Source organism: Conger conger, chromosome 1 (assembly GCF_963514075.1).
Source record: "Conger conger chromosome 1, fConCon1.1, whole genome shotgun sequence".
Taxonomy (NCBI): domain Eukaryota; kingdom Metazoa; phylum Chordata; class Actinopteri; order Anguilliformes; family Congridae; genus Conger; species Conger conger.
The window spans coordinates 46,176,682-46,195,398 of record NC_083760.1 but is presented as its reverse complement, the minus strand read 5'-3'; the positions used below and the strand labels follow the sequence as shown (position 1 = coordinate 46,195,398).

The window sequence follows — 18,717 nt, the reverse complement described above, 5'->3', positions numbered from 1 at the left end:
GTTCCATGCGTTGTGTGTTCATGAGATGCTCTTCTGCATATCTCTCTTCTCTTGTTTGCATTACTGTCACCTTCCTGTCAGCTTTTACCAGTCTGGCCCTTCTCCACTGACCTCTCTCACAAACAACATGGTTTTGCCCACAGAACCACTGATCACTGGATGTTTTTAGTTTTTCGTACCATTCTCTGCATACTGTTGTGTGTGAAAATCACAGGAGAGCAGAAGTTTCTGAGATATTCAAACCACCCTGTCTGGCACCAACAATCATTCCACGGTCAAAGTAACTTAGATCACATTTCTTCCCTATTCTGACATTTGGTCTGAAAAACCTCTTGACCATGCCTGCATATACTTTTATGCATTTAGTTGCTGCCACATGATTGGCTGATTAAATATTTGCATTAACAAGCTGGTGTACAGGTCTACTACCTAATGAAGTGCTCAGTAAGTGTATGTCTCTGACTTCTTATTTCAGCCTCATAATGGCTTCCTTGACTGTCATTGGCACAACTCTGGTTCTCATGTTGACAAATGACAATAATAGACACCATAGGCAATGAAAAGCCTGAAATCAAGGCAAGATTCAAGGGAAGCTTTCTTTCTTTGCGATTGAATCCTGAATAATTCTGACTAATCAGAAACAGCTGAGAAGCCAGCTGTCCAATTACATTTGGTCCCCTAAAATGGAGGGATTATCTATAAAAAGGGATGTACTTTCCACATGGATCATACCATGTATAAAGTACCCTCAAAATAAGGTGACAGTCTGCACTTTAACCTCATATTAATTGTTTAGTTTCAAATTGAATGTGATGGAGTACATAGCCAAAATAACCTAAATTGTACCATTGTCCTGTATGACTGCACTGTATGAATCCAGGTGAATTGAAGCGGGAACGCATTGAAGACCAGAAAACACAATATGGGTGCAGAGACTGCAGACCAAAATTTGTGCCAGTGCCATTTCTGTAGACAATTCTTGAGGCAGTTAACAGAAGTGAATTTACAGTATGTGATGGAAAACTGCTTGAAATTTTGTAGATTGCTTTGAAGGGAACTTCATGGCAGGCCACTAAAATACCACAGAGGCCAGGAATAACTGCTCAAAACTACAAACATGAGACTTCCTCCTCTGTTCTCAGCAGTCTTTCCCACTATATCCTCTTCCTGTAACAGCTCTCTTTTTCTCTTTACAGGTTCACCCACGCCCCTGCCCACAATCTTCCTGTAGTTTTCCACTCAAGAATATATAAAATTAAACATTGAACTAGTGACCAATTTGAAATTTTTCTAAATGCCAGGATTTTTCTGAATATGCTAAATTAAGATGAATTATCATACTGCTATTACTGAAACAGTTTTGATGTCAGTGTTTTGTATCCATCACCAATTTTGTTTAAATAAAAATAGAGGCACAGAAACAGTGAGTAAAAAGTCCCATTACTAAACAACATCACTTCATTTCAAGTATTATAAACAGTAATATAAATTAGTATTACCGTGATAATGTGGCAATGCATGTGGAAATAGATTAATTTCCCCCAAGTTTACATTAAAATAAATGTTAAACGTTCTTAAATGTTTAAATTCTGTTGTTTTACGGTGAGGCATCAGATTATATGCCTTGGCACTGTCAACTACAGACTTAGGCAACAGTTGGGATTTCAGAGACAGACTTTTGGGGTTACAGAAGTTGCATTTCAACATACTTCTTTTACTAGTGCAGCTTGTGGTATGACCAATGCCAACTTGGAACCACAAGGACACAACATCCTGAACTATAGTTTGTAATATTGTAAATGCATGTCAATACATTGCAAATATATTCAAAAAGAGGAATACATGAATTATAAGAATAAAATGCCAAAGCAAATTCTAAAGAGTAATTTGCAAATGTGGAATACAATCTCATACTGGAATACTCATACACAAAATAAATGCCACTTGAATGAATAGGGGTGTTTACACAAGACTCCTAACAGTATCAGAGTTCCAAGAAGCACTGCCATTCCTGTAAAGCCAGAAACCAAAGATTTGATAGCTTTAGGCTATAGGCTTGCAATTCCTGGACATATGTGTATGTCATAACCAAAGATATGAGTGTATCAAAGCATATGAACATAATATAAATGTATTCAACTTCTGTGATAATAACAATATAAAATACAAAACATAACTGTAACTATGTTTCACAAAGCCCAAATGATTGCCTCCCCAGCAATCAGCTCCTAAATAGTCAAATCATTCCCTCCTATTTCTATTCATTAGAATACATTCTATTGGCCAGCCTATACTATTTAAAGATCCCTATTGACACATTGCCAATAATTCCTCAATACTGTATGTGTATACAGTCCTGGTGTATTCTTGAATATGTATTCCCTGGCCTTCCAGTTATCCAAGTCTGTGGATCCTAAAAAACAGTACATAAGAATATGTATGGTAAGCCACTAGCACATTAAATATAGCCACTAGTGAAAGGCGATGTTAATACTTGGGAGACATCGGCTCAGGAGATAAGAGCAGTCTTCTGGCAGTCGGAGGGTTGCCGGTATATTATATTATAGATAATTAGTTACATGCATGGGTTTGAGAACTACAGTACACTCCCATGTTATTTTACACATTTCCTACACATCTCCATATATTGGACCAGACATAGTTTACATATTATACAGCATGCATTATTATATATCAATCACTCTTTGCTTTCTATAGCGTCATTGACAACCAGGTTGCGATAATACAACTATTTCTCTCACATAATAATAAAAATAATTGAGCCAATTTGAGAAACCTAAGGTTATACAACCGCAAAATACTTTGAAGTATAAACTAAAATAGAACAAGTAGCTTTTTATGCATTTTTGCATTTATGCATCCTTTGCTTTCTGAACAGATAAAAAGTCCATGCTTGGTAATACGCTATTTCAAATGAACCCAGTGAGCACTTGCGAACTATGGGTGCATACTACTGGAAAAAGAGCTGCCTAATTTACAGGTGGATAAAAGCAGTCATGTGACATGGCACAAGTAACCTTGGACAAAGATAATACCAGAAGTAAAATAATACCAGTACTGGCAACCCATCATGGTTGGAAAAAAAAAGCAATGCTAAAATGTTCCAAACCGGAAAAAAAAAATGTAACCAAAAAAGGCGTTTTTTGCTGTAATAATAACAAAAAGCCTTCAATAGAAATTCAGCAATTTATTACCCTTCATTTCACATACATATTATGTCATAGTATGAATCTCCACATTTCTATGGGAGAGAAGCCATGACTACCTACCAGAACACAACCATCCCTACCAGGCCTGTGCACAAACTTTTAGAGGGGCAGGTGTTCAAATAGGAAAAATGTCATTCCCCACCTCCCACCCCATGGTGCGACCACCACTGAAACAAGCCCCAATTATAATGAACTGCTTATAAACAATACAATCAATGATATGTTGTGAATGTGCATGCTCATGTTACTGAATATCACCATGCTTCTAACAAAGCAGGCTCAAGAGCAGAAAGCTGCAGCCTGATATAACTTTCTAAATAAAAGGAACCTGCAGCCTGCTAGCAGTAGCTAGTGAAGCTAAGCGAAAGCTATCCCTGCATGTAACTGCCTAACTTTCCTGCAATAGAGGCAAGTTACACTCAGTAAAGATGCAAAAGTAAACAAAACTATCCGGCTCACCCATAAATGGTACTATAGCTAGCTGCTAAACTGCCTGCTATGCCTGCAATCATCACAAAACTTGATGATTGGGTTATAAAAAACTAGCCAGAATCTACTGCTATTGTTGATTTTACTTGAGAGGCTTCATCTCAACAACTTTCTGTATTTCAGCTCTCTTCACGTTGTCTTTTTGTAGGACATCATTTCTCCTATGAAGGCAATTGGGCAGGTACTTGGGCACTGGTTGGCCGCTATGTGTGCACCTGCCTGACACCTACTCTTCAGAATATCAGCACATCTACACAACACTTCCATGGCTACCAGAACACAACCATACCTACATACAGAACACAACCACACCTACCCACCAGAACACAACCATGGGTACACTCCTCACTGCTTTCCAGCTTGGTTACAGTGTTCACACGTTTAGGCTTCTTGGAAGCAGGGCTCACTGCATGTAACACTAGTGATGTGTTTTATTGCATACAGCATGCTTTTGTTTCAGATTGAGCTGGATGGGCAGCTCTGAATATGACAACATTCCACATTACCATAGTGTCGATGATGTTTTTATTTAAGAAGACTGGATACTGGATGTGAAAGTCACACATTTTTGACACATTATTTTTGAAACTGTTTATAATTTAAAAATAGACCACAAAGATAAAGCATCTATGCATTACTATGATGTGGAAATAAAATGAGTTCTAATAATTCAGCTCAAAAAGTACTGAAAAATCTGCATATAACATCTTCGTAGGCCTGTACAGGACACAGGGGTCCCCTCATAAGGTTGGAGAACACATTAGGAGGGACCTTTGACCATTCATCCAGGAAGAACTTTTCTCAATCATTGATATCCTTGGGATACCCTCCTCTTCAGTTCAGACCACAGGGTTTTCACAAGATTTAAGTCTGGAGACTGAGATAGCCATTGCAGAACATGGTGGTTGTTTTTACTAAACCATTTCTGTGTGGAGTTTGATGTATGCTTGGAGTCATTCTCCTGCTGGACAATCTACCTACAACCAAAAATCAGATTCCTAGCAGAGGCAATTCAACAGGCAATTTAATTAATTGTGCCATTGATCTTAAATAGGACCATTGACAGAGAAACATCTCCAAATCATCAATGACCCACTTTTGACAGTAGGTATGAGGTGCATTCAATTTTTCCGCAAAACATGTGTATGGCTGGATGATGTGTATGGCCAAAAAGTTCAATTTTGGTCTCATCTGACCATAGTACTCTCTACCAGTCATAATTCCAATGAGGTTTGCCAAGCTCAAGATGCTTGGTTTTGTTGATTTAGTCTTCATGCTACCCTTCCAAAGAGCTACGGTAGTGGCATTTTATGTTTTATTTAATTTTTTAGATGTGGTAACCCCACGTCACAACCAATCTCTGCAATTGCTAAACTGTGATTTTTGTTAAACTGCCTCCCTCACCATCTTACTTACCGTTCATGGGGATAATATGCACTTGCCTCCTCTTCATGGCAAGTTTGCAAGCATTCCATATGTTTTACACCTTTTTATTATTTCCCTTACAATAAAATTAATGTCTTATCTATGAAGGTTACTGGTCATTAGGCAATCAGCGGATGGGACTGCCTATAAATTGCTTTTTTCGAATTCGGCAGATCTTAAATGGTGCTGTTAAAAAAACGTCTTTAGTGCACTGAATATCTTCACTGTATGTGGCGATATTCATGTATCTGGTGCCACGTGAAAGTGCATCCAGTGCAGGAGAAAATGTGTGCTTATTCCAGCTCCATTGTCATTTCAATTAATCCAATGTAAGATGTAACATTGAAATGAGCTTGACGATTGCCAGGATAGAATGAGAATGGGAGATTCCTTTATATATTTTTATTTATTCTAGAAGCGCAATTATTTGTATGGCTGGTTTTTTGGTACCAAAGTCTTTTCCTGTTTCTTTTCCATAATTGTTTTGGAGGATAACTAAAAAAACACACAACCCTGTTTTTATTATTTTTGCAATGCCAGTTGAGCATGGTCTGTTTCTAACAATGTTCTGTTAAAGGCTAAAAGCATGTCTTTCAGGGATGGTCAAAGCAATTGAAAGCAGCATATCAATTCAGTCAGCCTACTCATTTTTTTTCACTAGCGGCAACAATCTTTCTGAATGGACAGTTCTTTGGCTTTTCCCATGTAGGTGGTTGCATAAGGTACCTTATTTTTTATACTATAGTGAAGCAGGAAGTGATGGAATGACACAATATAGTTCCTTTAGACTGAGATACACTAAATAAAAGTAAAACAATTTCACTTTGTTTGATTTTATCTACAATAATTATTAGGGGTAGCAATAATTTGGGCACCTGTGGTCTTCAGAAAAATTTGTTGGGAAAAAAGTTTGGGAGTTTTGGGAAAATATCTGAACCCTTGTGAAGCAGATTCTTTTAAGCTATACCTGTAGTGTCCATTTGTTGAGATGACCTGTTCAGTGTAAATGTTCTACGAAAATGGTGCCAGACAGAGATGTTGCTCACCGAGTCCCTTATCCGGCTTATTGTTGTGCTGCTGTCCGGAGCTGGCTGACAGGTCCTCTGGCACAGCCATGGGGTCGTCTGGATCTTCTGAAGCCTCATTCGCAGCGGGGCTTTCCCTGCTTGCTAGAAAAATGAAGCACACCAACTCTCATCTCCACTGTATGTGTTCAACTGTGTTAGAGCTAACTTGAAGTTAAAGGTTTGAGCTAAACAAAATAATACTGGTTAAATTGCAGTTAAATTGATATTGGCTTTTAACAACTCAGTGTTAACTTTGTTTTGTTTATCAACAGTGAGTCTAATTCAAATTCCAATTTAGTGGATGGAAAGCAGAGCTAGTGGCTAAGGTACATGACTGGGACCTGGAAGGTTGATGGTTCAAGGCCTAGTGTAGCTGTTGGGCTGTTGAGCAAGGCCCTTAACTCCACATTGCCAGGGGGGATTGTCCCCTGCTTTGTCTAATCAACTGTGAGTTGATTTAGGTACAAGTGTCAGATAAATAACAAATGATTTGGTCTGCAGCATCTGCATCCTCCTGCTGTCCCAGCTGCACAGGAGAGGATGTGTGCCGTGTCTCTTGTGCTCCTCTCCCTGACTCTCTCTTCTGCTTTATCAGCTGCCTGTTATCGCCCCAAATCAGCCTCCACTCTCAAACTTCAAAGGCTCAGTCAACAACAAAGGTCAACATGCCCAGTATCATCTTTGGACAGAATCAGCGGTGTTTTCACAAACAACAACCAAGATGCTTTCTGCTGATGACTGAAAGAAAAAGCGCCAAAACGAAAGCTCCACCCTGGTGTAAAATCCAGCTACGACCAGCTACTGTTTCAAAACCAAGCTTGAGCTTTCAGCAGGGCACCCAAGTGAGGATGGCTTTTCTTGCCTCACAATCTCATTGCCCTTTTTTTGGGGGGGCTCTCGCCTATTTGCCGTTCTGCAGGTGACCGTCCTCACCTGACAGCTGGGTCATTTCGTGAGCCTCCTCTGTCTCCATTCGCTGCAGGTATTCTAACAGGAAAAAGACAAACACGTGTTCAGACAGAGACATGCATTCAAGTATAATTAACCTGTGGCTGAAAACGCAATAATGTAAAGACAACGCCGTTGATTAAAGGAGCGCCCCCTTTTCCCCATTTCCCCGGTAGTCTTTCAGCAGGCTGGCAGACGTCGCGGTCCTCCGACCGCGCCGCGTTTACAGACACTTCATTACAATTCTGCCACAGAGACGGGCTTGAGGTGAGGAAGGCCTGAATCGGACGGAGGTACACTCTGGGGCAGGCGGTGGTGGGTAGGAACGGGCTTTCAGAGCACATTTGTTATTTATTGTTAATTTCCTGTCGCGTAATCATCCAAAAATGCAAACTGACTGCCTCAAAATTAAGCAGAAAATTAAATGGCCCTGGGTCAGTGGCGATGCGGCTGTTCGCTCTTCCTAGCTGATCCGCGCCGTGTTCTCTCTAATTTACTGAACATGCATCGATGAGCCTCGGCGTCCGGGCCCTGACACACGCAAGCAGCAATCACAAACGCAGACACGGAGGAGCAGGGTGCGGGGGGAGGGGGGGCAGGACAGAAATGAAGAAGTTTGCACAAGAAGAAGCAATTTGCTGAAGACCATCTCCCTGGGCCAACCAGGCCTGCATTTCTGAGCAGACAGCGGAGCGCTCGGGCCACATTAATAATATATCCTCCTGAAGCCCGTAGCAGATGGCCCCGACAGCGGCTCCAAGACCTGCTCCGCCACTTCAAGAAGTCCCCGGCGGAGGAGGCGCCCGGCTCCGAGAGCCATGCAGGGAGAAGTGAAGCTCCCTAAAATAGAGAAACCGGCCCAAGGGAGAAGGGGAACCCGAGCTTCCTGTTTTACTGACAGATGGCTCCACAGATTTGGAACAAACAGTGGGAAGCAGCAGTCCCTTCTGTTGCGACACAATGTTCTGAGGAGGGCGACTGCACCAGCTCGACCGCAGGCACCAGGGGACAGGGGCGTGAGACTAGCGGGGTTAGCGGTGCAGAAGACCTGCGGCAGAGGACACCATTTGTGTACCACTGCGGGAGATTGAGGTGTATGATTGGTTGTTCTTTCGGCAGCTGACCCTGGAGGTCGGGGAGAGAGAGTCTCATTCCAGATGTTTGTTGTGAATTAAGGGGGAGGGGCAAATGGAAAACTATAGATAAAGTCGCAAATGTAATCAGAAACATAGCTGGCTATATGACAGTGCTGACCCATTTCTGTTGTTGTAAACCAAGTGTTAAAGAGTCACTTTGGGCCGGTTTCACAGACGGAGATTAAGCTTGGTCATGGACTAAATTGAGTTTTGTTTTGAGAATTCTCATTCAAAGAGAGTCTAGGACTAGGCTTAATCTATGTCTGTGAAACTGCCTCATTATTTGTTGCTATTAACAGTCTAATTTGTCGGAACACAAAGTGCTATTGGGAACAGTAATGTATTTGGGCTTCCGTTTGTACTAAAACTGCAAGGCCTTTGGAAAAATCCAAAAAAAGAAGCTGTTTAGTAAAACTGAAAGTGTGAGGCAGGTGATATAATTAAATCCCAATTTCATCATATCCTTCCCTATTTCAACATGGAATAACCAGAGAATATACACTCAGTGAGCACTTTATTAGGTATTTATTACACTTATTTTTAGACTTATTAAGTCTTCTGCTGCTGTAGCCTATCCACTGAGAGGTTTGACGCGTTGTATGTATCTTCTGCATACCACTGCGTGGTTGTTTGCATTACTGTCACCTTCTTGTCAGCTTCGACCAGCCTGGCCCTTCTCCTCTGACCTCTTTCATTAACCACACGTTTCTGCCAGCAGAACTGCTGCTCACTGGATGTTTTTTTGTTTTTCACATCATTCTCTGCAAACTCTAGAGACGAACATCCCAGGAGAGTAGCAGTTTCTGAAATACTCAATCCACTCGGTCTGGCACTAACAATCATTCCACTGTCAAAGTCACTTAGATGACATTTCTTCCTGATTCTGACAATTGATCTGAAAAACAATTGGCTGAACCTCTTGACCACATCTGCATGCTTTTATGCATTTAGTTGCTGCCACATGACTGGCTGATATAATAAAGCGATCACTGAGTGTTTATAAAAAATACATAAGAATAAAATTTACTTTTCACTAAGGGCTTTCAGCAAAAAGCAAGCTTAGAACTTGAACATGGAACTGTTAACATACTGTAGCATGCAGACAAGGAGAAACATAAAAGATTGCTAAAGTAGTAAATCAAATTTTCTATATATTTTCATGTGTTCTTCAGCACGAGAACATTACAGAAACTACGAGAAGCATATTTCCTGTTTCCTCAAATTGGATAAGGTGTGACAGAATTAAGCTTACTGAACAAGAATGAGACTGCTGCTCTGTGAACAGAGGTGCTTGTGTCTAACACTCATTCTGAGATGAGGTAAAGGGATTTCTTACATGTACCGAGCATGTAGATGTAGTAGCCGTGGTGCAAAATCCAGCTATGACCAGCTGGAAATTTCCAGCTACCTGCTGTTTCAGAACATAGCCTGAGCTGGTCAAACCATGTTGGGTATAGAGCTAGTCTGAACTGGTCAACCAGCTACCAGCTGTTTCAAAACCTAGCATGTGCCATGCTTTCACCCTGGAGCTGGGCTAGAGCACACCGGGGAATTCCAGTCACACAGAAGAGAGCCAAGCCTGTGGCTCAGAGCAGTCAGAGAGCAGATCGACAGGAAGAGGGCTGTGGGTTCACTTGAATATAGGGGGGTCTGTGCTGTGCAGAGTGAGAAACAGGGTCAGGCTGGGCGGGGGTGGCTAACAGTAGGTCCGTTAAACAGAAACTACTTCATACCAGCAGGAGTATGAGTCCTACAAACACATGCGCACACACTAGCACACACACATGGCCAAGTACAAAGAGAAGAAAAAGACACACACACCTGCACACACATTCTGACACAAATAAATTCTAGCAGACGATAATACGATAGGTACATTTGGATAATCTTTATAGTTTCTTTCTTTTTCCATTTAAACAGATATTTTTAATAATTTTATCCTTATTGTGAGCATTTTTATTGAGTATGGTAATATGGTTTTAAAAAATCAGTGTGTGACGCCTTAAAAATAGGTTGCACCTGAACAAATGTTCTTTTTTAAAAAGAGGATCAACTTCTCTCTAAGCTATCTCACTCCTACAACAGCACTTTGTAGGACCTGTTTTGTGTCCTAGTGTAATTCTGGAAACTCATCACAGCCTTTATAAACATGCAAGCCTGTTCTGAAGAAAAACTGATAGACCTACCGACTTAAGGTACACTGGCAATTTATAATCGAAAAAGTACAGTGGTCCATGGCATCACACAAAACCTAAAAACTATTTGATAAAAGATGCTTCCAGAAAGGATACATGGGCACAGACATTTTTCAGTAATGGATGTCATAGGCTTAATGCCTTGGATAAAACTTCTGCACAAACAGTGACAAAAGACATGAATAGATATGAATATATTTATTAAGTAATTTCTCTCATGTCTCTAAGTCTCTAAGTTTCACAGGCCTGTAGCAACTGTGATATTCAGTTATTCTTCAGAAATTGCTGAAAAGGGCAAAGCTATTTCTTGCTTGGAAGATATATAGCCTTGAGTATAGCCTTGTTCAACACTGCAGTGGTCACCTTTCAGCCATGTTAAACATTTGATCAAGACAGGACAGCCCATTTTCAAATAAGTTCATTCACTGCCCACACACATTGCCTGGATAAGACTTAGATTACATCAAATGCACATTCTTCAATATACATCAAGTGGTGCAGTAGTATACACACGTTGATTATGTTCCCTTGCATAACATAATATTGTACAAGATTCAACAACTGAAGACATTAACAGCAACTTGAGGAATTTTCGTATACAATCCATGTATACAGCTATATACTGAAGTAAATAAATCATAAGCAACTTGCCAACAGCAGTGCCTCATCAAGCCTATAACTATAAGTGCTGTTACAACTACAACAGCTCTTTTTACTTTGGCCCATGTCCCAGATTTGGGAGTGCAGTTATGCCGCTAACTCTGTAATCCCGGGGCTTGTTTCACGAAATTTGCGACCTACAAACTGAGATCTACAAGGTAAAATAGATTTCTCTGCTCTTTTTGGAGCGTTTCACATAGAAATCGCAATTGCAAGCCATGAACGCATGTCTGAAGCGCATTCATGTAGGCAATCAGTAGCTACATCGGCTGTCATTCCCATCCTCCTGCCTCAATTTGGTTTTGTATCGCACTTTTGGCTTTCACCATCCAACTCTTCCAAAGAGCATGTTGGTATAGAGGTAGCATTTTATGGTTTGTTTTGAGACATTATGACCATAGATGCTGACCATAGACCATAGATGCTTAAGCTGTGATCCTTAGGTTCTTCCTTGCCTCCCTGTGTGAGGGGAGCACATACACTTGTGTCTTCCTGGCCAGTTTTCAACTGTTCTAGATATTTAAAACTTTGATTATTTCCCTAACAATGCTTATCAGTATGTTCACCAATTATACATTTATGTACCAATTATTTGTGCACAGTAAGTCAAACATCTGTCTCTCTGGATTTTACCATTCTTTGGCTTTCCCTGTGGTGATTGATGACTGGGATTTTACATTTGTTTTATCTAATTTTTATATGCTAGTAAAACAGAAAGTGATTCAGTTCTGAGAAAATTTTTTAAAGCCAGATCTAATTTAGATTTTGCCTGAAAGAATCTTTAGGGGTGCCAAAAATTTGGCATCTATGTTTTTGAGAAGAAAAATAGTATTGCCTAATAAATTATCGCCCATTATCTGCAGTTGTGGTTACTTCTGTGCATCCTTTTTTATCTCTTTTTCACAAAGGGTATAAAATGATGTAGATGTAAGAGACATTACAAAATGAAATATCCTCACTTTATTTCTCAGCTTTGATATTTTCAGGGGATGCAGTCGAACCGTAGAAACTATCTGAAGTCTGAGTATATTGATATATTAAATGTTGCATGTGAATGTAGTGCAGCAAACAGAATTATATTGATTTAGTGAAGTGGTAAGGAAGTGAAGTAACCTAAGGGAATGATTACTCATTCCTGTTTTCAAATGTTGCTGCAATCATCCCTTTATATTATGACAGACCACATGGTTGTGGTAGTGGACATATCCATATGGTTATCAGTAGAGGTAGGTTTTACGGCTGGGGCTGGACTGCAAGCTATATATTGTGGCAGATTTGAGAGTTTTGTGAGGGTATAAACCAATTAGGTTTGTAAGGGCATAAACCAATTAACCAACACATCTGATACACACATCGCTACATGCTACTGGTGTGTAGTGGAAACAATTCAGTGACTGAATTGTACCGTTTTCCCTGTTCTCCGCCCCACTTTCTATCTTTGTCGCTCTGTCTCTCTCTCTAGCTCTCTCGTGCAACCAACTCAGCTATTGGTTTCAGAGGAACGTTCGCGTATCCGTCAGTGAATGTTTTTTACATCCTCTTAACCCCTAAAAAAACTTTAGTTGAGATAACAGGCAATTATTACCTTTCATTGCAGGAGTTACTGAGGCATGGAATAGTCAAGGAGGTCACAATGAAGCCGAGAGACAATAACGGAATGTGCTTACCTGCACTGCTAAAAACAATGTTTATCTAGTCAAACCTTAGTACAGTGCTCGAAGAGCGGGACACTTAAAAAAAAAAAATGTATTTCAGATTAGGCCTATATTAGTAACATGTATCATGTCTACAGCATCTAAGAAAATAACTCTAAGAAAAAACAGTCGAGCATAATAATATTCATTGGATTTTTTTCTGAATTTATTTGTGCACATATTGATGATAATGAGTTGACAACATCAGGCATGACATGCGCCAGTCTATAGCCTAATGAAATGCTTTAGTTGTCAAAACACCTTTTGTGGAAACATTTAATTACATGAGAATTCGGCTCGTATCGCTTCAATTATTACGATCGTTCTTTATTGACTTCAAATTCAACATTATTATTATTATTATTATTATTATTATTATTATTATTATTATTATTATTATTGTTAATGTCTATCGGTTTTAGTGTTCTACAAACTGTTATTCTATACTGTAAAAAACCGTGTCTATATGTTTCATCAATATAAAGTTCATATTTTAGTACATTTTTTATAGCTGGGCCCAGTTAGATTTTCTTGTAATCATGTAGGTTTGGCCTACGTTTCCTCTAAAACAGGTTAGTTGCATGAGTTCGATATTTTAATTTCGAAAAACTTTTGTAAACTATCTCCAATGAGCTACTCTCGTCGAATCTGATGCTAGTCAACAAGTGATCGATCTATCAGAAAATCATTTTAAGGTAATTATTATTTGAATTATGCGGTTAAGTATAATAGGCATCATATACAGCCTACATACACACACACACACACACACACACACATATATATATATTGTATATATATATATATATATATATATATATATATATATATATATATATATACAATTAAGTGTATTTTATATGTTGACGACCATAATTACACTTCGAGAAGTTTTGTGTTTTGTTAAAAAATATATATAAAAAAAATATATATATTTATAATATTATAATTACTTTTTTTAACAAAACACAAAACGTCTCGAAGTGCACTTATGGTCGTCAACATATAAAATACACTTAATTGGTTACTTTAGGATCCATGTTTCAGTGCACATATAAAATACACTTAATTGGTTACTTTAGGATCCATGTTTCAGTGCACGATTCAATGCACGGCGCAGTGTCCGATTAAGGCATACTTTATCGAGCTTTCAGTTGCCTAGTTCCGTTACAGTAGGTTTTCTATTCTTCAGTCCATTTTATGAGGGGAAAAACTTATGCACAACCAAGTATTTAAAGTTGTAGCTACACTAGATGGATTCATTCTAAGAAACACCGTGCTTGAAAGATAGGTATTCATGAAAATAATTTAACATTAACATTACGTAGGCTAATATAATAATAGGCTACACGTTAAAAACTGTTTATTTTTATCCTGTAACTATACTCAAACTTTCTACGAATTATTTAAACGTTTAAACTTTGTGCATTGCTACATTATCATTTAATTTTCAATATCCTCTTGTTTTGTTCAGAAATGTGAGGACGTATTCACAGGATGGATGCGCGCTCTTTCAACAGGTGTCCAGCCAATCGAAAGCGACAAGAAAACTTCCGTCTGGCCAGAAAGCTGAATTTAATTTTAAATATAGCCAACTTTACTGATTGAGGGTACGTTGAAAGAACATATGCCAGTGTTCGTATATGTACTGCAGAGTGTATGTAATCACTAAAACCGCTTGTTCTACTGGCTTTAGGAATATGAGGAAAGAATTCCTTTAGCTTCCATGGAAATTATCAGACTGTCTCCATTATTAAATTCAGTCTACATATTTGTAAGAAGACTCAATTACATGACAAGCCACTTTTCTGGGGAGGAAAAACCATCAACATGTTGTCGATTGACGTCTCGACGTTTCTAATCTCACAGGATAAATTCCGTTTGTACACCTGCTTGAAAAATTAGGACACATCTTTTCCGCTCCGCAAAAGTGCTTCGGAAAGTTGGTTTGCTACTTCTTTTCGAGAAAATCATGTACGCCAATTATGTTTTCTTATTATGTTGGAATTAAAAGCATCGTGAATGGTACTCTACCTGCTATTCCTTGAGTTTGCAATATGAAGCTCTTCCAGCTCTCTCCATGTGGTGAAGTTCGTACCGCCGCGGCAGCGCTGTGGAACTGTGCCCTCGGTCCCTCCCCTCTCCACTCCACTTCCTCGTTCCAGCCTAACATTTCTAAATTTCTGCACGAGGCATTTTGCAAGCTTTTATCCAGAGGTCGAATTTGCTCAGAAAATAGGAGCCGCAGCCCTTGGCACTTGCTTTGTATCATGCCAATAAAAGATGACACCCAGTAGACCATCACTGGCAGCCAAGCATGAGAGAGGATAGAGCCAGCGAGGAGACTGGACCACTAATTTATTTATTTATATATTTCTGAATGAGGGAGAGTGGAATGGGGGGGGGGGGGGGGGGGGGGGGGGTTACTCACTCTTCTCCTCTTCTCACCTGCTCGAGCGTCCGAACGTAATTCCACTGTACGAGATACGATGCTCAACGGACCTGGAAAGAAAATATACCAGCATTTATCCAGTTTGGACTAAATACTTATGTTAATATGGCTGCTTTTCCCCCTCTATATTATAATTTCCCCTTCAAACACTCTGCTCTGCTCACAGTTAGAATCAAAAGAGAAATTTCCACCATGTAACATGCAATAATCTTCAGTAATGTTCAGATTAAAAAGTATATATATCAAGGAATCATGTCATTCATAAGTTATATGCGTTGCTTTACATTGCCAAATCACCAAAATGGCTGCAAGATGACTTTTCACAATCAAAACTATTTACTTATACTTTACAGCATTATATAAGAAATGTATTTGATCTGTAGATAATTTGATATTTGCAATGGATTATAACTGGGGGTATCGGCATGGAATACCAATAATGATAACCTTTGCCCTAGATTGTAAATGGTACTTTGCAGAAAAAGTCTAGTATTGTATCTTCTTTTCTATTGCTTCAAAACATATCAGTCAAATTACATTTGTTTTTGGAACTCTGTAATAATCAAAATGCATTTTACTTCCTTAAAAGAGTAGTAAACTCTTGCATTAAGTCAAATATGCATTTTAGCATCATATGATATTGGTGTATAGACAATAATATGCTCCAACCAGTGACTTTGTCATTCACTGTTCAGGCTGTGAAATCAAAGTACATTTGCACAAAACAATTGTGCCATTTTTAATCAATTATATTTTATACAAGATTCAGCCTTTGGGTACATTTCACAGTTCACTTATATTACGCTAAGCCAAACTAAGATTTTCAGGTCGTTTAGTTTTTAATCCAAAATTTCTGATATTACTGTCCATTTTTCAAAGGTAGATTTATGAAAATAGTTTACTTCTTCTTAAGTTACATTTTGCACTCAAAATAGAATTAGGCCATAATACTATAGTATAATAATATAAAATGTATTTCCATGTGCTTAAAACATATTTTATATTACACAATTTGGCTGGATATATGACATTGATATCTCATTTTATATTAAAATACAGATATTTTTTACAAACTTGAAAAGTTTTTCAGCTGAATTTGATAGTAAATTAATTACTAGTAGTATGGATCCACAAGACTAGCATCATTATGGCCAAATTGAACTATTACAAAGAGATAAAATATTATCGAGTAAAATTTCAATTGAATTAAAAGGTGAAAAACAAAACAGATTTTATGCAAATAAGAGATTTTTACTGTTCTTCACTGGCTGTGAAAATATTTCACATGAACTATGTTGATCTCTATAGTAGTTCTATGAGAGAGGAGCTCTTTCTGCTGCCAGAGGTTAAGCTTGAAAGCTATGAGAAAAGCTCACATTGTCTTTGACAATTATTTCGGCATTGTGAAACAAAGAAGTTAATGGAGAGAGCATGGATGTAAAAAAGCCATCCAAATCAAACATTTCCAAAGGACAGAGAATAATGTTACTGAGGAAAATAGTTGTCCTTTATGAATAAATTATTCACAGATATTTTAAAAACTAAACATTTTCATTGTTTCTGCAATTTAGTAATCTCACTTGTAGTCATAAAGCCATGCAACATGATTCACAATGAGAAGCACATATTCAATTTGAAATTATGTCCATACCCACTTGGACAGTAATACATACAGTAGGTCTAAGTCCATCCCATTATTGCAAGCCCCCTATCAATTTAGGAAGCACATTATCGTGCCCTGAAACATAAACAATCTGCATTCTGCTCTTCATTTGCTGAGTGGCGCCGTCATTGAATTAGAGGGCTCTATCAAGTGCACAGGCAGACAACCTGCACCTGAGGAACCAAAGTTACTATAGTGCAGCTACCCTTCCAACTGAAACCCCCAGTCCCTGTGCGGGCTAACTGTGCTTCGCTTTGTGTGGTCTGCCGGTCACAGTTGCCACAGTCAAGGCCATCTCTTTAATTCTGGTCTGTGAACGCTGTAAAAATGAAGTATGTTGAAACATAATTTCTGTTACTCTGAAATTCCAATGAGGTTGAACTGTCACCATTGATTCTACATATAGAATCTTGGTCAGTTGATGACATTTCATTGACATAGTTACTCTGTGAGTCACAGCAAGCTAAACAAAATTTGACATATTTTCAATACCATGCTGTTAATAAACTGTCAGGATGACAGGATAGTGTTACTTATTTTTTAAGTAGCATTTAAGGAGTAAATCACACTTAGATTTTTATACTTTATTTACTAGATATCCATAAAGATCCATAACTAAGTCCTAAGTGAAAAATATTTCATTATACATACTGTATGTAAGCACTTTTTCATATAGTGCTTACACATGAAAATAAATCATGATTATTAATTATTTGCCTAAATCTTTAGGGAGGGCAATAGTCCATCTTAGCATCAACTTGCCCTGGAAAAAAAGATTAAATAAATAACATCCCACTGTGAAGACTGTAAGTGTTCAACTGTGGTGGCTAAAACATTCAGGTCCTCTAACTACTGACACAAAAAATTAATAAATGTCCTATCACTAATATAATATTGAAACATATCTTTTGTACATTTATTATGCATTTATGCTTGTTTGTTTGCTGTGGTTTTATTAAGAACTGCTACTCTTCGATATACAGTCCAGTACAGTATTGGAACTTCCAGGTCAATTCGGTACACTGAAGACAATTGAGTTTGAGGTCAAAAAATTTAAATGAGATGTCAGAGCTGAATTTCAGCTTTTATTTCCTGGTATTTTTAACTAGATTTGTTAAACATTTATATTTTGAAAATATCACCTTTCTATCACACCACCCAATTTTTAAGTGAGCAAAGGTGACAGATGTTTCCTATGGCCCAGATTTGTCCTGTTTTGATTGGTTAAACAATACATACTTGGTTTTAGCCTTGGGTTTTGCCTGTGTGGACTGGATTTGTGTTAGAAAAGATAAACCAATATGAAGACCAGAGAGCTCTCTTTGGGAGAAAAGCAGGCCAAGAGGGGAAATCGTTGAGTACAACAATAGTTTGTACAACAACTTGGAATGTCCTGAAAAATAAATAAATCGCTGGTGTACTGAGTAAAAAAAAATCGAACAGGTCAGCGAAGGAAACCAACAGCAGGTGATGACAGAAACATTGTGAGAGCTGTGAAGAAAACCCCCAAAACATCAGTTAGTGACATCACAGACAATCTCCACAGGGCAGGGGTGAAGGTATCTCAATCAATCATTCGAAGAAGATTTAGAGAGTCAATAAAGAGGCTATACCATAAAATGCAAATCTCTCATCAGTAGTAAGAATCGGAAGGCAAGATTACAATTCACAATTCACAAAGTACAGAGAACAAAGTTTTATGGACTGATAAGATTAAGATTAACCTCTACCAAAGTGATGAAAAGGCCAAAGTGTGGA

At 38.4% G+C, this 18,717-nt stretch overlaps 1 protein-coding gene across 8 annotated transcripts in view; it reads right to left on the bottom strand.

Moving 5' to 3' along the window:
* The window catches only part of ikzf1 (IKAROS family zinc finger 1 (Ikaros)), a 41,665-nt gene extending 26,633 nt beyond the window's left edge, over positions 1-15,032 (bottom strand). For 5 of the 8 annotated variants that reach the window (XM_061240992.1, XM_061241002.1, XM_061241015.1 and 2 more), the window contains exons 1-3: positions 14,879-15,017; positions 7,145-7,198; positions 6,191-6,313 (exon numbers count right to left, since the gene is read on the bottom strand). In XM_061240992.1, the coding sequence (XP_061096976.1) occupies positions 6,191-6,313; positions 7,145-7,198; positions 14,879-15,017 (316 nt within the window). Of the gene's footprint in view, positions 1-6,190; positions 6,314-7,144; positions 7,199-14,878 lie in introns of all 8 variants that reach the window. The other 3 variants (XM_061241033.1, XM_061241043.1, XM_061241050.1) reach the window with 1 other exon arrangement.
* Between the last annotated feature and the right edge of the window lie 3,685 nt (positions 15,033-18,717).